Source organism: Phyllobates terribilis, unplaced genomic scaffold, assembly GCF_046119375.1.
Source record: "Phyllobates terribilis strain yellow unplaced genomic scaffold, ASM4611937v1 Scaffold_5__5_contigs__length_657084704, whole genome shotgun sequence".
Lineage (NCBI taxonomy): Eukaryota > Metazoa > Chordata > Amphibia > Anura > Dendrobatidae > Phyllobates > Phyllobates terribilis.
Window position 1 is genome coordinate 126,239,882 of NW_027362765.1, and position 23,804 is coordinate 126,263,685.

The following is a 23,804-nucleotide window of genomic DNA, read 5'->3' on the forward strand; positions in this document are numbered from 1 at the left end:
AAGTTGAGAGACCAGATCTGAGTAGAGGAATCAAGAGACCAGATCTGACTAAAGGAGCCAAAAGACCAGATCCGAGTAAAGGAGTCAAGAGACCAGATCCGGGAGAGCTAAGCTGAGCTAGCAGAACCAGAACAGTCTGTAGCAGGACAGATGTGAGGTACAGTGAGCTGGCTTGTAGCCGCTATTACGAGAGACCAGATCCATGTAAAGGAGTCGAGAAACCAGATCCGAGTAAAGGAGAGACCAGATCCGAGTAGAGGAGCCGAGAGACCAGATCCGAATAGAGGAGCTGAGAGACAAGATCTGAGTAGCGGAATCGCGAGATCAGATCTGAGTAGAGGAATCAAGAGACCAGATCTGAGTAAAGGAGCCAACAGACCTGATCCACGTAGAGGAGTCGAGAGACCAGATCTGAGTAGAGGAGTCGAGAGACCAGATCTGAGTAGAGGAGTCGAGAGACCAGATCTGAGTAGAGGAATCGAGGGACCAGATCTGAGTAGAGGAGTTGAGAGACCAGATCTGAGTAGAGGAGTCGAGAGACCAGATCTGAGTATAGAAGTCGAGAGACCAGATCTGAGTAGAAGAGTCGAGAGACCAGATTTGAGTAAAGGAGCCAAGAGACCAGATCCGAGTAAAGGAGTCTAGAGACAAGATCCGGGAGAGCTAAGCTGAGCGAGCAGACCCAGGACAGCGAGAGAAACAACTAGGCTGCAGAGGAAGGACGTTTCGGTGAGCCATCACTTCCAGTGTAGATGTACGGTACAAAGTGGGGACCGGGGCCGTGCTTCAGGGAACGAAGGCGGCCAGTGTGACTAGTGGGCCATGTAACTCACCAACCTGGGACTTGCGGCCTAGCGGGCAGTATCGTCGACTCCCATTAGGAACTGTGTGACGTTATGTGTTGCCTAGAGAGTGTTAACGGTAACGGGCCCAGTAGTGAGAGTGATGCCCTTTTGGTTGGAGTATTAGGACTAAGACATCACTGACGATAACAGTTATTTAAAGGGAATCTGTCACCCCCTGGGCGATATCAGACCTCTACTATGGCCATACAGGTGATAGAAAAGTAAATCTATACTTACCTGTATGGCCCATAGCAGAGGAGTGATTGCAGAGAAATCTGGTTTTATAAAGTCTGTTTTCCAGAGGCTTTTGCACGGGGTTTGCATGGCGTCCCCCGGACTTTACTTTTTTATACCCTGTATGGCCATAGTAGAGGTCTGATATCACCCAGGGGGGTGACACATTCCCTTTAATGGTAGTAATAGAACGATAAAGTGTAAATAGCATTGTGTCAACATCCTGTTCATCTGAATTACTGTATTCTTCTTGTAACATAACTTGTTTCATTTTCACCGCTTGCGCTACCCCCTGATATTGTGCCGCCAGCCCCCCTTTGATTGTGTTAATAGAATAAATAGTTGTTGGTTTCAAGTTCAGTATCTCTGCTTGCTGTCAGTGAATGGGAGAATTCTGGTTTGCGGATAACTGACACAGACTTAATCCTTTTTACAGCTGAGAATTTATAATGATCTATCCAGTTTAGGTGATCCTGGAGCTAATATTCATCAACTCCAGACTAAATCACAGTGTAGTAAACCTAATACAGTGGGTGCGGAAAGTATTCAGACCCCTTTAAATTTTTCACTCTTTGTTTCATTGCAGCCATTTGATAAATTCTAAAAAGTTCATTTTTTTTTCTCATTAAACTACACTCTGCACCCCATCTTGACTGAAAAACAGAAATGTAGAATTTTTTGCAAATTTATTAAAAAAGAAAAACTAAAATATCACATGGTCGTAAGTATCAGACACTCATATTTAAGTCACATGCTGTCCATTTCCTTGTGATGATCCTCCTTGAGATGGTTCTACTCCTTCATTGGAGTCCAGCTGTGTTTAATTAAACTGATAGGACTTGATTTGGAAAGGCACACACCTGTCTATATAAGACCTCATAGTTCACAGTGCATGTCAGACCAAATGAGAATCATGAGCTCAAAGGAACTGCCCAAGAAGCTCAAAAACAGAATTGTGGCAAGGCACAGATCTGGGCAAGGTTATAAAAGAATTTCTGCATTACTCAAGGTTCCTAAGAGCACAGTGGCCTCCGTAATCCTTAAAAGGAAGAAGTTAGGGACCACCAGAAGTCTTCCTAGACCTGGCCATCCTGCCAAACTGAGCAATCGTGGGAGAAGAGTCTTGGTGAGAGAGGTAAAGAAGAACCCCACGATCACTGTGGCTGAGCTCCAGAGATGCAGTAGGGAGATGGGAGAAAGTTCCACAAAGTCAACTATCACTGCAGCATCACTCTATGGCAGAGTGGCCCGACGGAAGCCTCTCCTCAGTGCAAGACATATGAAAGCCTGCATAGAGTTTGCTCAAAAACACATGAAGGACTCCCAGACTATGAGAAATAAGATTCTCTGGTCTGATGAGACAAAGATAGAACTTATTGGTGATAATTCTAAGCGGTATGTGTGGAGAAAACCAGGCACTGCTCATCACCTGCCCAATACAATCCCAACAGTGAAACATGGTGGTGGCAGCATCATGCTATGGGGGTGTTTTTCAGCTGCAGGGACAGGATGACTGATTGCAATTGAAGGAAACATGAATGCGGCCAAGTACAGAGATATCCTGGATGAAAACCTCTTCCAGAGTGATCTGGACCTCAGACTTGGCCGAAGGTTCACCTTCCAACAAGACAATGACCCTAAGCACACAGCTGAAATAACAAAGGAGTGGCTTCAGAACAACTCTGTGACCATTCTTGACTGGCCCAGCCAGAGCCCTGACCTAAAACCAATTGAGCATCTCTGGAGAGACCTGAAAATGGCTGTCCACCAACGTTCACCATCCAACCTGAAGGAACTGGAGAGGGTCTGCAAGGAAGAATGGCAGAGGATCCCCAAATCCAGGTGTGAAAAACTTGTTGCATCATTCCCAAGAAGACTCATGGCTATACTAGCTCAAAATGGTGCTTCTACTCAATACTGAGCAAAGGGTCTGAATTAGTGTTGAGCCACCCCCGTAGTGTTCGAGTTCGGTTCGGTTCGTCGAACACCCATGTGTTCGCCGAACTGTTCGTCGAACTGTTCGTCGAACACCTTCGAACACCGTTAAAACCAATGGCAGGCAAACAAAAACACATAGAAACACATAGAAAACACCTTCAAAGGTGTCCAAAAGCTGACAAACTGCTCAGAAGACATAACTAACACATGGAAAAGTGACAAGTACATATAGTCATGCGAAAATAAAAGAGGTGGAGGAGTAAAAGGAGGGGCAGACACAGATATAGGCATGTCATGCCCTTCTAAAATCCAAAAAGTGAGAAGCCGACACGGCCAGTCCGCTCCTGCCCGTGCCACCTCCGTGTCGCCGGGTTTGTGCCAGAGCCGCGGTGAACCCTGACGGCCAGCCCCCCTCTCCCAATACTGGTGCCTGTCCGCTGGTGGGTCGAGCGAGCCCCCCTGTGGTGGAGGCAGCTCTAAGCTTTTTAATTTAAATTGTCTCTCTAATTTGAATGAATACACTTTAAATCCATTTACAAGGATCTATTGGAGGGCAAGTCTCATGCCAGCAGCCGCGGTAATTCCAGCTCCAGTAGCGTCCACTAAAGCTGCTGCAGTTAAAAAGCTTTTATAAGGATCGAGCTCGGCTGTCCACCGCAAGGCATCCTACTGCCAGTCCCAGCCCCTATGCCTTGGGGTGCCTCCTGATGCTCTTCACTAAGTATCCCATGGTCCCGAAGCATTTCCTTTGAAAAAATTAAGTGTCTAAACTACAGGTGGTGTAGCTTGCTTAACAGCCGGGATAATCCGCTGACTAGCAGACACTGCTACTAGGCACAAAGTATTTCCTGGGCTAGATGCAGTTAAAAATTTGTAATTAGATACTCTCGTTGGATGCTGAGAAAGCATTCCATAGAGTCTCCTGGCACGCCATATATGATTCTCTTAAAAAGCTTGGGGTAGGGGTCTAGGGGACCCTTTTATAGCCAAAATCACGGCCCTGTATCGCAATACGTCACCTAGGCTGAAGATAAATGGAACTGTAGCACCCTGAGGGCTCGGTTGCTACAGACGTATTGCACCTCACCCAGAGGTGTGATATCTCACTCTCAGGTAAGGATGGAGTGTGGATCAGGACCCGACACCTGCATGCATTACACCACATTGCCGTGGGGCAGGGCGACCAATATGCCCCTGAGATGGGCACGACAGTCCCTGTCCCTGGCTGGAGTGGGGGGAGGGAACACTGAGGAAGGGGAACCCTGTAGTGCAGGAGCAGGGAGGAAGCAGTTCCTGGGTGCATTGAGAAGGGAGTATAAAAGGTGGGCACCATCTTAGTTCAGTGCAGAGAAGTCTGAGCAGAAGTGGCAGGGAGCAGGGGCTCTGCATGAGCTCTGCTCCGGAGGCGGGCCTAGTAACAGAGGCCCAGGCCTGGAAGAGGGAGAAGGAAGGAAGAGGAGCGGAGAAGGCTCCAGGAACGAGGAATGAAGGGATCCCAGGGGTGCGGACGGGCGAGTCGCCACCGCACGCCCGAATCCACCTGCGTGGAGGGGTCAGGCCAAAGGGGGAGACCGGTCCCTGAACTAGTGGAGGCAGGAAACGACCCTCAGCTAGAAACCGGAGGCTCTGACATTTTATGTGGCGCAGCCCCTCGCTACACCCGCTAGGAAGGCACCACATAGGGTCAGGGAAACTGGCGCCAAGTTTACCAAGAGGAGGCCCGAGGCAGCCGGACAGAAGTGTTGGTAAGAAAGGCCAGACAAAGGACACACAAAGGGGGTCCTGTGAAGTGCTCCAAAGTTATCTGGGAGTTGTCTGAGCCCCTCACCTGGTGAGCACAGTACGACGTGGGCAGCCGTTACCTGCAGACGTGGTCTGGATAATAAGAACTGTGAGTAAAGGCCCTGGACTGCATCACTGACTCCGTGTCGTTACTGCTGCTGCCCTGCACCATCACCCCCATCCTCCGCATACACTGCCCTGAGGCTATACTCCTCCCGTGGGGAGTTATGCTACGCTCTGCTGCACCCACAACACCAGCCTCAGCGGTCTGCCCTGTAGCGGCGGTTCACTCTGACCGCAATCCACGGGTGGCGTAGTCGGACATTTAAACATCAAAACCACATAAATAGTTCCGCCACTGGTTTGACCGCCCTGAGCCACGGAACCGGGTCGCCGCCACGAAGACTACAACCACCAGCATCCACCAAAAAGGGTCCGGCTCCGGGTGTCCCAAGGCCCAGGGGGTGCGTCAGAACATTTTCATCACCTTTCACAATCACCAATGGGACAAGGCAGGGATGTCCTCTGTCCCCTCTCTTATACATCCTAGTGACGGAGCACCTGCTCTCATCAATTCGCCATAACCCCAATATTAGGTGGATTGAGGTGGGAGGCACCGAGTACAAGTGCTCTCTATTTGCTGATGATGTCCTAGTATATATCACTCAATCACATATATCCATCCCTGCTGTTATGGCTGAAATAGATCACTTTGTTACATGGTCAAATTTTAAAATCAATGCAGCGAAGTCTAAGGCCCTCGATGTCTCCCTCCCCAAATCCATATAGGATTCCATCCAGTCCAACTTTCCCTTTGCCTGGCCCTCACAGGGTATCAAATACTTAGGAATTCCTATTCATAGAGACCTCTCCCATCTATGTTATCTTAATTTTGGGCCCTTTATTGAACAATTCCATACAGACCACGGTTGGCAAGTTAGAACTGTAAGATTCACTACGTGAACCACTGGTGTTTTGTGGAAAAGCACATGTACACTGCGTTCCAAATTATTATGCAAAAAGTGTTTAGGAGTGATAAGGGAAGAATTTGTTTGTTTGTCAGTTAAACTCATTGATGGTGATGTGTGTCAGGGCTCTTTATATCACTGTAAGCAATTGCAGACACCTGTGCTAATTAGTTTGGCAGGTGTGTCCAATGAAAGGCAAGACTACTTAAGAAGGCTCTCTCACATTATTAAGCAGCCTACATTTTCTGCCAAAATGGGAAAGAAAAAGGATGTGTCGGCTGCTGAGAAGCAACAAATTGTGGAGTGTTTAGGTCAAGGCATGACTACAATCAACATTGTGCGATGATCAGGATGAAGTGTCTTGGCAATCAAGAAGTATGTAGCTGATTCACAGTACACACGTGTGCGTGCTGATAAGGGCAAATTGAGGACTCTTTCCTACAGGCAATTACGTCAGGTTGAAAGAGCAGCGGCAAAAAAGCCTTGTCATAGCAGCAGACAAGTTTTTGAAGCTGCTTGTGCCTCCAACGTCCCCCGAACAACAAGATGCAGGGTCCTTCAGAGGTTTGCAGCTGTGCATACGCCATCCTGTCGACCTCCTCTATCCACTTCACACAAGCAGAAACGGCTCCAGTGGGCCAAACATTACATGAAGACTGATTTCAAAACTGTTTTGTTCACGGATGAGTGCCGTGCAGCGCTCGATGGTCCAGATGGATGGAGTGGAGGATGGCTGGTTGATGGACACCCCACGCAAACACGGCTACAGCGCCAACAAGGAGGAGGTGGAGTAATGTTTTGGGCTGGAATCATGGGGAGAGAGATTGTCGGCCCCTTTAGGATCCCTGAAGGCGCTAAAGATGAACTCCATAATGTATGTGGATTTTTTCAAACAGCACTTCCTGCCATGGTTCAAGAAGAAGAACCGTGTATTTCACAGCAAGATCATTTTTCTGCATGATAATGCACCATCTCATGCTGCACATAAAACATCTGCATCTCTGGCTGATATGGGCATAAAAGGGGACAAACTTATGGTGTGACCCCCATGCTCCCCTGACCTCTACCCCATTCAGAACCTTTGGAGCATCATTAAAAGGAGTGTCTATGATGGCGGGAGGCAGTTCACATCTAAGCAACAGCTCTGGGAGGGTATTCTGTCCTCATGCAAAACAATTGAAGCAGAAACCATCCAAAACCTGACAAATTCAATGGACGAGAGAGTTCAGAAGCTCCTTTCGAACAAGGGGTCCTATGTGAAAATGTAACATCACCTAGAATAAAGTTTTGAGTTGAAAACTGTTTGATTTCAGTTTCTAACAACCTGCTAATGCTTATAATTTCAAAAATGACCATTTTTTTGGTCTTTATTAAAATGAAAAGGTTGATCGAAAAGTTTGGGGGATCTAAGAGTGTGGCAACCCAGTAGTCATGATTACTTCGAATTCTGACAATATGAGGGTCATGCTGCAGGTAGTGCAGCAAGAAGGCACTTATGTGTCTTGCGCATCTCGGAGCCCCAAAATTATTTTCCGGGCTAGATGCAGCTAAAAATTATTTTTAATTTTAAATCTGGTGGAGCTTATTATAGATGGCCTAATAGGATCAGTGCTGCACACTGCTACAAAGCCCAAATTATTTTCCAGTCAAGATACAGATAAACATGATTAGTAATTTGAAAGCTTAAAACGGTTGGTAGGGTGATTTTAACCAATCATCAAGCTTTTACTCTCCCCAGGATGACACAGGGGTAGAAAAGTCGTTTCGGATCCATGATTTGTTCATCTTTATGAACTTGAGTCTGTCTACATTATCAGTGGAGAGCCGCGTGCGCTTATCTGTCAGCACACCACCAGCAGCGCTGAACACACGTTCAGACAGAACGCTGGCTGCGGGGCATGACAAGATCTCCAAGGCGTAAGTGGCTAGCTCCGGCCATTTATCCAGATTGGAAGCCCAAAAAGAGCAAGGGTCCAGTGACACAGTCGTGGCTTCAATGTTTACTTGGAGATACTCCTGTACCATCGTCTCTAGGCATTGACTATGTGTCAGACTTCTTGTCTCCTGTGGCCTTGCAAAGGATGGGCTAAAAAAGTGGTGAAATGATTCCGCAAAATTGATGTTACCAGCAGATACTGTGGTTCTGTTACGGTTTGAGTGCTGAACACTTGACGGTCCCACGGTTGGCAAGTTGGAACTGTGAGATTCACTACGTGCACCACTGGTGTTTTGTGGAAAAGCACATGTAAGATTCTGCAACAGTCTCTGCTGATACTCCTGCATAGGTGCATCCCTTTCTATGGCAGGAATAATTTCGGCAAATTTACTTTTGTACCGGGGATCTAACAGTGTGGCAACCCAGTAGTCAGGATTATTTCTAATTCTCACAATTCGAGGGTCATGTTGCAGGTAGTGCAGCAAGAAGGCACTCATGTGTGTTGCGCATCCAGGAGCACCAAGTCCCTGTTGTGTTGGTGGCGAGGTAACAATCATGCTTCCTTCCTCTGTCCTCTCCCCCCAACCTCGCACAACAGAAATGTGATCAAGGTCTCCCTCATCTGATGAGTCTTCCATCAGTTCGTCCTCCACTTCTTCCTGGGCTCCTGCACCTTCCTCACTAGTTTGGCTGCTACCATGCTCCCTGGTAAAACCATCTCCCCCACCCTCACATGCCTGCCGCCTTGGTGCTGCCGACCGTCTGGACCTTGCAGATGTTAGCCCTTCCGCATACAACTCCTCCTCCTCTACTTCCTCCACCTCCTCTTGTGCCACCACCTGACTCCGCATTCTGTTTAACATGTGCTCCAGCATGTAAATCACCGGAATAGTCATGCTGATAATGGCATCATCAGCACTAAACATCTTCGTCGCCATTTCAAAACTGTGCAGAAGGGTGCATAGGTCCCTGATCTGAGACCACTCCTCCAGCGTGATTTGCCCCACCTCTGGATCTCGTTGGCCCAGGCTATACGTCAGAACGTATTGCACCAGGGCTTGTCGGTGCTGCCACAGTCGCTGCAACATGTGCAGAGTTGAATTCCACCGGGTAGGCACATCGCATTTTAGCCGGTGAAGTGGCAGGCCCAACGACTTCTGTAGAGATGTAAGTCGCTGAGCTGCGGGATGCGAACGGCGGAAGTGAGCACACAGCGACCGTGCCCTCTGCAGAAGGCCATCTAGTCTGGGATAGTGGGCTAAAAATTGCTGGACAACCAGGTTCAACACGTGAGCCATACAAGGCACGTGTGTGACATTGCCCCGGCGAAGGGCCGCACCCAGGTTTGCAGCATTGTCGCACACGGCCTTCCCTGGTTTCAGGTCCAGTGGATACAGCCATTCATGAAATTGGTTCTCCAGAGCTGACCACAACTCCTCAGCTGTGTGACTCACATTTCCCAGACATTTCAAAGTAAAAACCGCCTGATGACGTTGAGCCCTACTGCCAGCATAGTAAGGAGGTGTGCAGGATCCCTTCTGCGCAGTTAGAAAGCTTGTGGCATGACCAGACAGGCTTTGGGTGCAGGTGGAAGACCGAGAGGAGGTTGAGGAGGCAGAAGCAGTGGAGGAACTTTGACATAAAGAGGATTGACGCACAACTCGTGGGGACGGCAAGACTTGGACAGCAGCCCCTTGTCCTGCTGTCACCATAGTTACCCAGTGCCCAGTCAGCGACATGTAACGCCCCTGTCCATGCCTACTCGTCCAAGTGTCTGTGGTGAAATGCACCCTGTCACACACAGAGTTTCTCAAAGAAGCGGTGATGTTGTGTGCGACATGCTGGTGGAGCGCAGGCACACCTTTCTTTGAGAAGTAGTGCCGACTGGGCATCTGGTACTGGGGCACTGCGACGGACATAAGGTCTCGAAAATCCTCTATGTCCACCAGGCGGAAAGGCAGCATTTCTGTAGCCAAGAGCTTGCAGATGGTGAAATTCAACCTCTTAGCTTTCTCATGGCTAGGAGGAAATGGTCTTTTACTTGTCCACATCTGAGGGACCGAGGGCTGGCTATTGTGCTTAGACGGGGTTGATAAGGGTGTCCCCGGCAAACTGCCGGTCTGTGAGGAAGATGCAGGCGGACATGTTAGGTTGCCTTGATCCAAAGGTGGTGCTATCGATGTCGGACAGCGCTCAACACCAGCTGGTGTTACCACCTCCAAAGAAAATGATGACCTGCCAATCACGCTGGCTGTTGCGGGTAAAGAGGTGGCAGGTCTGCGCCCCAAAACAGGTGTGACTGCTGTCCCCCCAGTCACAGAGGATGAAGAGGCCGCGGATGCACAAGATATGGCAGACGGTGGTTGGCCCGGCCGGCTAGGCCGCATTGTAGCACACTGAGCTTCCCACTGCAACTTATGCTTCATGTCCATGTGCCGGTTCATGCATGAAGTACTCAAACTATGTATTTTTTGGCCTCTACTTAGCTTTTGCTGACAAATGTTACAGATAACACGAGTTGGGTCATCTTTATCGATCTGAAAAAATGCCCAGGCTATGCAAGGCTTAGCACCCATGCGACCTGAAGAGCCACCACGACTTGTGGTGAGAGGCAGAGTTGTGTTTGAGGATGCAGTTGTTGACGTGCTTCCAGTACTACGTCTCTGTCCAGGAAGGCGCAACCTGACCTCGTCGTCACTAGCATCTTCCTCCACCTCCTCTGCTGACCTCATCTCTTGGCTGACTGTGGGTTGACAGTAAGTGGGATCTCCAACCTCATCATCACCCTGTGTGTTATCACACCCGTCGTCCTCAGAGCCAACCTGTTCCTGCCCTGACAAAAAACTAAAGTTGTCGCTCCAATCAGGTATTTGAGTCTTATCATCGTCTTCCTCATTGTCTCCACCAACAGGAGTTACAGTTTGGGAATGAGGGTCTACATTATGGTCAGAACCTTCTGCGTCTGGTCCTGGATCCGACTCATAAAGATTCTGGGCATCAGTGCAGATCATTTCCTCGTCTGGATTCACAGAAGCGCTGGAGTCGACCTCTGATTCCCAGGCTATAGTATGAGTAAACAGCTCTGCAGACTCAACCATCTGTTCTACCTCATACTCAGACGGGCAGCTGGAGATTTGGGAGCTGTGAGGAAGCAAGTGCGATTTGGGTGACACCTTTGAGGACTGGAGTATTTGTGATGTTGAAGTTGATGTGGAGGAGAGCCCACTTAAAGGAGCACTTGATATCCGTTGAAGCACCTGCTGTTTTTGTGCCTCATCTGGAATTTGTAGCGATTGGCGTGGCCGTAAGAAAGGGATCTTATCACATTGTCCGCTAAAAGAAGTAGACATTTTAGTTTGGCTGGAAGATGGTCTTTCTTCTGCAGATGTTACTGTTGCTTTAACACCTACCCCACGGACACAACCTTTTTTCCCCTTCCCAACACGCCTATTCCCCTTTCCACCAGCAGCAGGCCTTTTTCCACTCATTTTGGTGGTTAACTAATTCACAACTCTGGAGTTGTTTGCACAAAAAAACAATGGATGGTAACCGAGCAGAGCTGAGTGGCCAAACTGTGGTATTAGGCCAAAACTATTGGCTGGGTTAGATGCAGAAAAAAATTATATTCAATTTGCAACCTGATGGAGGTCAGTATAGATGGACTAATACAACAAGTCCCACACACAGCTAGAAGCCCAATATTTTTTCAGAGGTAGATGCAGAAAAAAATATATTCAGTTTGCAACCTGATGGAGGTCAGTATAGATGGACTAATACAACAAGTCCCACACACAGCTAGAAGCCCAATATTTTTTCAGAGGTAGATGCAGAAAAAAATATATTCAGTTTGCAACCTGATGGAGGTCAGTATAGATGGACTAATACAACAAGTCCCACACACAGCTAGAAGCCCAATATTTTTTCAGAGGTAGATGCAGAAAAAAATATATTCAGTTTGCAACCTGATGGAGGTCTGTATAGATGGATTAATAGAACAAGTCCCACACACAGCTAGAAGCCCAATATTTTTTCAGAGGTAGATGCAGAAAAAAATATATTCAGTTTGCAACCTGATGGAGGTCAGTATAGATGGACTAATACAACAAGTCCCACACACAGCTAGAAGCCCAATATTTTTTCAGAGGTAGATGCAGAAAAAAATTATATTCAGTTTGCAACCTGATGGAGGTCTGTATAGATGGATTAATAGAACAAGACCCACACACAGCTAGAAGCCCAATATTTTTTCAGAGGTAGATGCAGAAAAAAATATATTCAGTTTGCAACCTGATGGAGGTCAGTATAAATGGACTAATACAACAAGTCCCACACACAGCTAGAAGCCCAAATATTTTTTCAGAGGTACTGTAGATGCAGATAAAAATTATTTTTAATTTGCAACCTGATGGAGGTCAGTATAGATGGACTAATAGAGAAAGTCCGACACACTGCTAGAAGGCCAAATATTTTTTCAGAGCTAGATGCAGAAAAAAATTAGATTCAGTTTGCAACCTGATGGAGGTCAGTATACATGGACTAACAGAGAAAGTCCCACACACTGCTAGAAGGCCAAATATTTTTTCAGAGCTAGATGCATACAAAAAATTATTTTGAATTTGCAACCTGATGGAGGTCAGTATAGGTGGACTAATAGAACAAGTCCCACACACTGCTAGAAGGCCAAATATTTTTTCAGAGCTAGATGCAGAAAAAAATTATATTCAGTTTGCAACCTGATGGAGGTCTGTATAGATGGATTAATAGAACAAGACCCACACACAGCTAGAAGCCCAATATTTTTTCAGAGGTAGATGCAGAAAAAAATATATTCAGTTTGCAACCTGATGGAGGTCAGTATAGATGGACTAATACAACAAGTCCCACACACAGCTAGAAGCCCAATATTTTTTCAGAGGTAGATGCAGAAAAAAATATATTCAGTTTGCAACCTGATGGAGGTCAGTATAGATGGACTAATACAACAAGTCCCACACACAGCTAGAAGCCCAAATATTTTTTCAGAGGTACTGTAGATGCAGATAAAAATTATTTTTAATTTGCAACCTGATGGAGGTCAGTATAGATGGACTAATAGAGAAAGTCCGACACACTACTAGAAGGCCAAATATTTTTTCAGAGCTAGATGCAGAAAAAAATTAGATTCAGTTTGCAACCTGATGGAGGTCAGTATAGATGGACTAACAGAGAAAGTCCCACACACTGCTAGAAGGCCAAATATTTTTTCAGAGCTAGATGCATACAAAAAATTATTTTGAATTTGCAACCTGATGGAGGTCAGTATAGGTGGACTAATAGAACAAGTCCCACACACTGCTAGAAGGCCAAATATTTTTTCAGAGCTAGATGCAGAAAAAAATTATATTCAGTTTGCAACCTGATGGAGGTCTGTATAGATGGATTAATAGAACAAGACCCACACACAGCTAGAAGCCCAATATTTTTTCAGAGGTAGATGCAGAAAAAAATATATTCAGTTTGCAACCTGATGGAGGTCAGTATAGATGGACTAATACAACAAGTCCCACACACAGCTAGAAGCCCAATATTTTTTCAGAGGTAGATGCAGAAAAAAATATATTCAGTTTGCAACCTGATGGAGGTCAGTATAGATGGACTAATACAACAAGTCCCACACACAGCTAGAAGCCCAAATATTTTTTCAGAGGTACTGTAGATGCAGATAAAAATTATTTTTAATTTGCAACCTGATGGAGGTCAGTATAGATGGACTAATAGAGAAAGTCCGACACACTACTAGAAGGCCAAATATTTTTTCAGAGCTAGATGCAGAAAAAAATTATATTCAGTTTGCAACCTGATGGAGGTCAGTATAGATGGATTAATAGAACAAGACCCACACACCCTAGAAGCCCAATATTTTTTCAGAGGTAGATGCAGAAAAAAATATATTCAGTTTGCAACCTGATGGAGGTCAGTATAGATGGACTAACAGAGAAAGTCCCACACACTACTAGAAGGCCAAATATTTTTTCAGAGCTAGATGCAGAAAAAAATTATATTCAGTTTGCAACCTGATGGAGGTCAGTATAGATGGACTAATAGAATGATGCTATGCCCAAAAGATTTTACTTCACTAGGTGCAGTAAAAAAATTGGTATTCTATACACAGGTGGTATATCTTGCAACACAGATAGGCTACTCCACTGACTAACACACTCTGCAATAGGCCAAAAAGGATTAGCTTTGCTAGATTCAGCCAAATGCTGTGAAAAAAACTTGCACAGCACTGGCACAGACCTGCCTGGCAAAAACTGATAGGAACTGATGTAACCTAGTCCTGAAAAGGACTCCAATTACAATTAGTCTTTACTCCCACAACCTATCTATTTAAGAGCACAGACCTGCCTGATAAAAGTCGTAGGAAATGCTGTAACCTAGTCCTTAAAAGGACTGCAATCACAACTATTCCCTACTCCCAAGCTATCTGTATATTTGTGCGAAAATTGGCTTGAAATTAACAAGATATAGCGCACACAGCAACAGCGGTGCCGTCTAACACGCAGCTGCAGCAGTGAGAAAATGGTGGCGACGGGGAAAATGGCTCGGTCTTATAGGGCAAGGACATGTGACATACACTGCCAATGACACATGCCCTTGCTTGTGTGAAAAAAAGCACTTCGCTCCGTGTGTGCGCTGCTGATAGTCTGACAGACTGCACCTCCCCACTGTAAATGCGGGAAAGAGAAAAAAAAATGGAGATCTTCATTGTTCCTGCAGAGATCCATCCCCTGCCCCTCCCCCCACCCCGCTGTACACTCAAACTGCGTATTAACATTAATTTTCATCATTACTGAGAAAAAATCCAGTTATGACTTTGGTGCACGAACAGTTATCGAACATAACCTCGAACAGCCGAATTTTTCTCAAATTGTTCGTGTTCGCCGAACGGCTCGAACACCGCCCAAAACAGCTCGAATTTGAGATTGGCGAACAGTTCGAGTAGAACAACGCTCATCTCTAGTCTGAATACTTATGACCATGTGATATTTCAGTTTTTCTTTTTTAATAAATTTGCAAAAATTTCTACATTTATGTTTTTTTTTCAGTCAACATGGGGTGCAGAGTGTACTTTAATGGGAAAAAAATGAACTTTTTAGAATTTACCAAATGGCTGCAATGAAACAAAGAGTGAAAAATTTAAAGGGGTCTGAATACTTTCCGTACCCACTGTAGGTCTAATTCTTCCTGTTCATTGACAGCAAAAGGAGATCCTGAGATGAAAAATACCCCAGAACTCTCAGATGATTCAGCAGGTGATACACAGCCACATTTGTTGGGATGAGAGTCCTGGTGCTTCACCAGTGGTTTTATATGGAAAGCAGGATGTATCCCCCCAGTGTCATACCCGATGCTGTTGTTTCCGCTTCTTTTTGGGGGGCTGCCCATGTTCCCAGGTGAACTCATAATTTGTTTCCAATGCTGATAGACCTGCAATTGGGAGAGGAAACATGTAGTTTACAGATACATGTAAAATCCCACTAATTCGTCACCATGTTATTTAGAAATGTTGCAGTTATTCAGATAGTATAGGGCGGTAGTACTTGATTAGATTGCAGTTTTATTCAGCTTTTTTACATCAGTGTGCTGAATACAATTTTCATCCTCTTAGTTCGTGTATTTAGCATCCATTTTTTTAAAATGTAAAAAATAATAAATCCAAGCTTCTCCACCATTAAAAAGTAAAAAACAGAAAGCAATGCGATGACACACAGTGGGTGTCTTTTTTTGTAGACCCATTGATTTGTATTAGGCTGTTTGGTTTGAACAAATCTCAGCTTATCATTTTTGTGGACAGTTGTACCAGAAGAAAATGACGACATATGAACAATCCCATGGATTCTAGTAGTTTGTATATCAGTACAAACAGCGACTTTACAGTTATGGAAAACTAGGTGACCAGCCCTCTAACAGAATTAAAGAGCATCTGTCTGAGACATCGGATCGCGGATATCAAGGCATTATTTTATTCAACTTTCTATGACCCGCATTCCCATATTGATGGCTTCGGAGGGTTGATCCTACTAATATATGCCCTTTAAAGGTGTTGTCCCCAGTGGCGTAACTAGAGTCTTGGACATGGACCCCCACCTGCATGTTCATCAGATGTATGGGCCTTTGTAGCATTCAAGACTGTGTGTTCACCCCCCACACGTGTCTGCCCCCCTATGTAATAATGTCACCCATCCATCCTGTAATAATGTCCCCAATCCTGTCCTCTTCCTGTAACAATGTCCTCCCTCCTGGCCCCTTCCTGTAATAATGTCCCCATCCTGGGCCCGCTTTAGTACTAACTTCCCTATCCTGGTCCCCTTCCTGGTAAAATGTCCCCCATCCTGGACCTCTTAATGGTATAATTTCCTCCATCCTGGTCACTTCCTGGTATAATGTCCCCCATCCTGAGCCCCTTCCAGGTATAATGTCCTCCATCCTGGGCATTTTCCTGGTATAAAATCCTCCATCCTAGGCCCCTACCAGTAATAATGTTCCCTATCCTGGGCCCCTTCCAGTAATAATGTCCCCCACTCAGAGCCGCTGAACTCACTTATTGGCTCTGACGCTGTTGACGTGATGTCTGCTCCGTAGCCAATACCGGTCATCAGGAACAGCGGGAGAGACTTACAGGTAGGCCAGGGGATGGTGAGTAAAGTGCAGTTTATTTTTTTTATGCCAAACTGCAATGGGGGACCAATATTTCCTAAAATGGGACAACCCCGTTAATGGAAGCTATATTGGTTATACCCAGCAATCTTAGGTTAGAATGACAGATTTGCCTACTTGTCCTACAATATAAGCTGGCGTTGGATCATTCAAGTCTAGACGCATTAGCCATCCAGCAGTCAGGGAAAGCTGAGTGACAGCTATAACAGAACTTTATTAGCACTATATTTGTTACCACCCATCTTTCCTAAACTTGTGAATGGCAAATCTGCCTACTTGTCTATGGACAAGAGATTAGGGGACTAGAATTGAATGATTAACATATAGACTTATTATTCAGGAGCCAGGGAAAGCTGGGTGACAACTCTTTGATAGCTACAAGGCAATTGTTGCTGTCAGTAATATAACAAGGCGAAGCAGAGCTGAGTGCGTTAGAGGTAGTAGAACCGGTTTTCTGCTATCTCACAGCTTATCTGTGGTTTTACATAGGACTGCAGGTAAATATACTGTAGTAGCTTGAGTCATCACCCCTAAAGTCAAAAGTCAACGCTGCTACATCTGCACAAAGATAATACTCACCCCTCTTATGGGACAATCGGGGATCGAAGGTCATTTGTTTTCTTACTGAAGATAATTAGTAAGAATTTGAAATGAAACTTTTGCTCTGATCGCTGACAAGTGAAAACTTCAACTTTTACTTTCTGTTTCATTCCCCAATTATTAATAGGACAGCCCTGCCTACTAGACACATGATATAGGGCAGACGTATAGTGTGCAGGGAATGCCGCTTCCTACACTGCAGCTATGTCCGTAACTGCATCTGTCATGTGAATATTAGCTGTAGAGAGAACACTGTACATTAGGGCTCGCACACACGAGTATTCAATGGACGAGTGTTGTGCGATGTTTTATCGGATAGCAATCTGCCCAGTGTTATACTATGGGGCAGTGCAGATCTGTGTTTTTTTTTCTCATGCTGATTCTGCATGAGAAAGAAGTCGCAGCATGCTGAGAGTGGCTCCGCTAAGAAGGTCACGCGCACCTATTCAAGTCTATGGGTGCATGTAAAGCATCAAACTGCACTCAGATGCCACCCGAGTGCAGTTCGATTTACGCAGATATAGACAATGGAGAAGATGGAGAAATTAAGTTTTCCGTCTTCTCCCCACCGGTGATACAAGGATCGGATCACAGACAGTAAACTGACACTCGGCTCAAACTCTGATCAGAGTTTGAGCCGAGTGTCATTACCATAATCGATCAGATTCTCAAGAGAGAGAGAATCATCGCTCGTGTTACCGTAGCCTTAGGAGGGAAAACTTCAATGATGGTTCATCTGTGCACGGCTTCTTTGAGGGATAAAACTGAGTCCCTCTCACACTTACAAAAATTAAAGTGGTTGTCCTCTATAATATATTTATTTTATAAATATGCTCATGCTCGTATCAAACAGGACTCGTCACTTTTCATAAATATGTATTTTTTTACCTGGTACAAATGCCACTATTCTCCTGAATATGACGTTTTTCTTTTATTCCTTGGCCTCTCTGTTCCTGACCTATGGCCCTCTCTTCCCTGTATATCAATCTACTTTGGTAAAAAGACTAGATTTATACACAGGGAAAAGGAGGCCATATCTCAAGATGATGCCCAGGTACAAAAATAAAACACTGCCAGATTCAGGAGAATGGTAGCATTTAAAGAAAAAAAAATCACATTTATGACAATTGACTGTCAAAGAAACTCCACTGTTTTACTCTCAGAGCGTGAGTCACAAAGAAACCCACAATATAAAAAAATGCCTAGATATGAGGATAGGGTGGAGAGCATTTTATATGTTATTGGCTACTGTGTGTTGATGAGATACTGAAATAAGTTTATGGGCTCCTGGGACTGGTCACAATCCAGGAGTTAATTTTATTCTTTCTGATAATCAAGGATAATTGTGGTTAATGATAACATCCCTGGTGGTCTACAGTAATGGAAATGGTTAGTAGTAATGTAGGGATGTGGACTGTCTTACCCTGTTCCTGCCTCTGAAGACAACAGATGCGCCATGTGAATACCGTCGTGTGGTTTTATATGTAAAAGTAACGTGTGTCTAATGTAATGTATTATAGTGATGTACAGTATGTAAAGTGTTAATACACAAGTGTGAGTATAACATAAGATGTAGAATAAGAATAATAGGTTTAACGTATGATAGGAAATGGTTAAAGATAGGGCTAGCCCAGTGGGTGGGCACTAGTTCTGATAAAAGGGGCGCACTTCCTGGTTAGAGGGAGTTCAGCGTCAGTTAGTGAAGTGTGGAGTTCAGGTGCGGTGGTTGCTAGGGGCAGCATGGACCAAACGTTCAAGGCAGTGGGAGGCCAAATGGAGTTCCCCGATGGTCATTCCCACAGAGGCTAGTGCTCGGGCCAGGTACCAAGGAGCGTACCTGGTCTTCTGACATCGCAAGGTCGGTGGACGTGGAATTACGTGAGAGGCAGGTGGCCGGTCCCGGGTGCACTATCAGATTGGACAACTAATCCCTGAGGCTGATGGAGTCAGCAGGCTTGGGGGTAGTCCAGGACAAAAGGGTGGCAGGACTGATAGGAGTTCTACTAACGAGGAAGGAAGTGTGCCTTGCTGTGGTGTCCCATGCATTGTATGCGGCTGTTCCTGAGAGAGGAAGCCTGGACACAGCGGAGGCCGGCTGCCTACAAGCGAGTGTGATACACCCCACAGCCTACAGCACACTGGGACAGGGACACCCGTTGTCTGTAAAGTGCTAGAGCGAAACCGGACAGCATCTCGGCTGAGACTACCTCTCTGAGACACTTTACAGTAATATCCAGGATGATCTACAGTAGTGAAATAGCTAATTATGGCATCTTTGTTAGTATGAACGAATTTGAACGGATATCCTTGTTCAACTGGGGGTGTAGGAGATAATGTTTACATCCTTGGAGGACTAGCATAGTAGAAGTGGTTAATGGTGATATTCTAGAGTCTAGAGTGGTAAAGGAGTTAAGTGGTGGATACATTAATAGTAACACATTTGGTGATGTTGATTATAAAGGTGTTAATGGTATCATCCCTGGTGGTCTAGGGTCTCTATGAGATGTTTCATACTTGCAGATCTCATTTGTCTCAGACTGATCTTATTAGGCCTCCTCTTCAGAATTAGAGGAATGTGGTCTGGCCAGTAAAACCAATCCCCATTCACCCTTGGTCTTACAACATGTAAGCTCCTTTCCTCAGCCCCACTGCAATGCACAGCAATGGTTGGTTTTCATAAGCTTGTACAATATATATTTTATTACAAATGTACTCACTATGAGAATTGAATCAAATAGAAATCAGCAGAATATTTGGCCAGAATTCATCTGAATTTTGGGTAAGAAAAAATTCTCTGGAAGCTACAGAACAGAACATGATGTCCTGTAGACTTCTCATATGTTCCGCTGCCTGAGTGGTTGGAACTTAAGGGAACCTGTCATTAGATTCATGCCGTCCAAACCTCAAGCAGCATGAATCTGGCTCCACAACTGCATCCAGGTATGTCTTACTCTGAAACGCTCCAGTGTTTCAGAAAAAAAAAACGAGTTTGAAAAGCTGGGGACTATATGGAAAGACTGGAGTGGCCCCTGGCCGGCATCTTCACGCCCTCTACAGTTGATTGAGAGGATACGCATGGAGAGACACCTTTCCATTCATCCTCATGATTGTGGCACAGTTGGTCTAGCCCTGTTCTGGTAGATCAGGGCTGACCCTCCTCTGTTGTGCACACCCAATACATTAATATTTCCCCTCCCACAGTGTTCATCCTCTCCCTGCAGGCGGTAGATGACTAGGTTGCTGCTCTCTGTGCCAAGGATGCCCCAGAGATAAAGGGCGGCTGAGCTGACTGTTGTCCGAACTCGGCGCTGCTTCTTCTTCAATGATAGATGCTGGTGCAGCAGGAGGCAGGCAGCCCACAGGAAGCACTGACCCTCCTTGTCGCTTGAGCACTAGTTCCTCTGTTTTGGCACCTTCATTCGCTAAGCAGGGAAGTCTGGACAGGGCATCTGCATTATTATGTAGTTTTCCGGGCCTGTGCTCCACATGAAAATGAAAGTCCTGAAGCGCTAGAAACCACCTAGTCACCAGGGCATTCTTCCCCTTCTTTTCCCTCATCGATCTCAGGGGCACATGATCGGAAAGTAGCCCGAACTTTTGGCCTAACAGGTAGTATCTTAGTGTCTCAATTGTCCATTTGATGGCCAGGCACTCCTTCTCTACGATGGCATAGTTCTTTTCACAGGAGGAGAGTTTCCTACTCAGACTGTGGGGACCCCCAACCAAACCCAGATGCTCAGCCCCCCTGCCGCCCCCCTTTTTCTTGACAATACAATAATGTAAAGGCCCCGTCACACTAAGCGATGCAGCAGCGATCCCGACAACGATACGACCTGTCAGGGATCGTTGCTGCATCGCTAATACATCGCTGGTGAGCTGTCAAACAGGCAGGCTCACCAGCGATCAGGGGAGCAGCGATATCGTGGAAAGAATCGTTCCACGATGTCCTGCTCCCGTTCCCAGCCTGCTGCTTAAGCAGGAGCAGGCTGGTAACTATGGTAAATATCGGGTTACTAAGTGCGCATGTGCCCCTAGTAACCCGCTGTTTACCATGGATACCACTCTGCTACCGTGCGCTGGAGCCTCCGCTCACCGTAGCAGAGTGGTATCTATGGTAAACAGCGGGTTACTAAGTGCGCGCGTGCCCCTAGTAACCCGATATTTACCATGGTTACCAGCCAGATCGTTGGTCCCGCTGGTCACACACAGCGATGTGTGCTGGCCAGCGGGAGGCCAACGACCAAAAAATGGTCCAGGACACTTTGCAACGATCAGCGACCTCACAGCAGGGGCCTGATCGTTGCAAAGTGTCACACATAGCGACATCGCTGGTGAGGTCGCTGGTGAGTCACCAAAACCGTGACACAGCAGCGATCTCGCTAGCGATATCGCTTAGTGTGACGGGGCCTTAAGTCATACAACTGGATGGGTGAGGGTTTATACTCACTCCATTAGAAAGGCATTTTATTTCAACACCGGAAATAAGTTGGCCAACTAGTGTAACTCTCCAACATGTCCTTTCTATTTCCAGGCCACGGAGGATCCTGCTTACTCGTATGTAGGACTCTGACCCCCATCCATCACTCTTAACGTTTGTTCCACTCCGTCCTGGAGTCCTGACAGGAATATGTCCAGTCCAATATCCGTTAAGTGAACACTATTGGGCCTTAGCAGGCCTGCTTTATCTCCTTCCAGTTGTCGGTGTCGTATTACTACACCGCCTCTTTTTTTAACAAATTTTGCCATCCAAATATTTATTACCCGCCTTGTCCGTTCGATGGCCATGATGTCTCGCGCACCTCGCCATACCGCTCTCGGCACAATCTCCGACCATACTATAGTTAGCTTTGTGAAAAATTCTCTGAAGCGCTCAGTGTCTAGCTTCATTATTGCCATTAGTTCTGCGCTCTTGTAATGACCTAGGTCGTTTCCCCTGGCATGTATAACTAATATGACAGGACCTCTTGACTCTCTCCCTATCTCGAATTACCTCCATTAGTACCTGTGGCCATCGCAGGTCTCTAATACCTCGCCAGTTGAAATATGTGTTATGAAACCCTAACTTCCTCCCGCCAGGGCGGACTTTCGCCCTTTTCTGTGCCCAGTATATGTACGAGTGGCCTATCACCCACACTGTTGGCTTAGCGTCACCTGTAAAAGAAACAAAGCACGTTAGGATAACAAGTCCGGTCTTATGTATCTCGCAAAACACGCGGATCGCCATCTCCCTATCCTCTGCACTTCCGTTTCTGACAGTCCTGCTCTAGCTGCTTCCGTGGCTGCGCCGATGCGGAATGAGTGTGTCCCGTACTCCTTAGGGTGGTTCCCTGCCGATGTTAAGCATTTATTAAATATAGATTGGAACTGGTATGTTGATGATAGCGTTCCATCAATGTGTGATAGGAAGAAATTACTTTGTGGCCTGATGGCTGTATATGTTTTTACTATTGTTACCAGACACAGTGTACCGTTTGTGGGTTGTAGAAGCACCCAAGTGCCCCTGCCAGCTGGGTCCGTTTTCGATTTACGTATGCGTAGGCGTAATAAGCCATCACTGGTGCTAATTTTGGATCGAGGGACTAATTCGCTTATGCGTAGTGCCCCGAAGAAGGCAATCGCAAATGCAGTAGACAGTAGTGTTGCTTCAAATTGTGAGTGGCATGTTAATGGTGTTAGGGATATGATTTGGGAAAGCAGTTTTAGTGACACGGGACGTCTACACTCCTGACTTGGCTGAGCCTTTTTCCACCCTTTTAAGGCTTGTCTGATGATGAATTTCTTTGTCACATCTGTCCAATTCAGTAGTTGGAAGTGAAATGCCACTTCGGTCAGCCACCGCTGCGCCGACGCCCCTGATATGCCCCTCATCTTAGCTGGTGGAGAAATTCTATGGTGACTTCTAACCTGGCTTGTTCACATTGGTCAACCCGTCTGCCTGCCACTAGTCGTGTCCACTCTTCCCATGCCTTACCGTAAGCTTGCCACGTCGACGGGGCGACTGACGCTCTGATAAATGGCATCCGCTGTTCGCCACTTTATCCCATAGGGAGGGTGGGCAAATGGTGCCCGACGGGTGGGCGTTGGGGAAGAGCTCTCTGAAAACCTGCCAATTGAATTGTGATAAAGCGTTAGCAGCAACGTTACACCCCTCAGCATCGTGGCTAGTGCGGACCCATACATTGTGTTTTAGGCACAGGAATGCTAGCCGGCGTAGTAGGCTTAGCACTGTGAGAGACGATGATGCCATCTTATTAATGCAGTGTGCTAGGCTGGCGTTTTTTGTTATGAAGATTATATTTTTGTTCGCCAGGTGCGTGCCCCATATTTCTATTGCTACCACTATTGGGAAGAGTTCCAGGAGTGTCTGTTTTTTTGTCAGCCCTTGTTCAGACCAATACGGAGGCCATAAGCCTGTGCACCATTGGTTATCTAGTATCGCTGCATATCCGCCCGATTCTGCCGCCTTGGTGAATAATCTTAGTTCAATGTTGGACTGCTCAGCTGACATAAATAACGTGTGACCGTTGAATAATTGTAAGAAGGTTTTCCACACCTCTAAGTCCGCCCGTAGCTGCCTGGTGATTCTGATTCTATGACTCGGTTTTAATGCACCTTTTGTTGCGAGGGATAAACGACGAGAAAAAACCCTTCCAACTGGCATCACCCGGCTCGCAAACATGAGGAGACCTAGTAATACTTGCATCTGCTGTAGTGTTACTTTCCATACTGTGCAAAATCCCTCGATCAGGTGTAGTGTTTTTTGTATTTTTTCCGTTGGAAGGTGGAACAACCTTGCCGTGG

At 46.1% G+C, this 23,804-nt stretch overlaps 1 protein-coding gene across 1 annotated transcript in view; it reads right to left on the reverse strand.

The window, feature by feature from the left end:
• Nucleotides 1-17,133, reverse strand: part of LOC141270949 (opioid growth factor receptor-like protein 1) — a 52,175-nt gene extending 35,042 nt beyond the window's left edge. Inside the window, exons 1-2 of the mRNA XM_073681045.1 lie at nucleotides 16,983-17,133; nucleotides 15,091-15,173 (exon numbers count right to left, since the gene is read on the reverse strand). Of these exons, the coding sequence (XP_073537146.1) occupies nucleotides 15,091-15,173; nucleotides 16,983-17,016 (117 nt within the window). The 5' untranslated portion in view covers nucleotides 17,017-17,133. The remainder of the gene's footprint in view (nucleotides 1-15,090; nucleotides 15,174-16,982) is intronic.
• Between the last annotated feature and the right edge of the window lie 6,671 nt (nucleotides 17,134-23,804).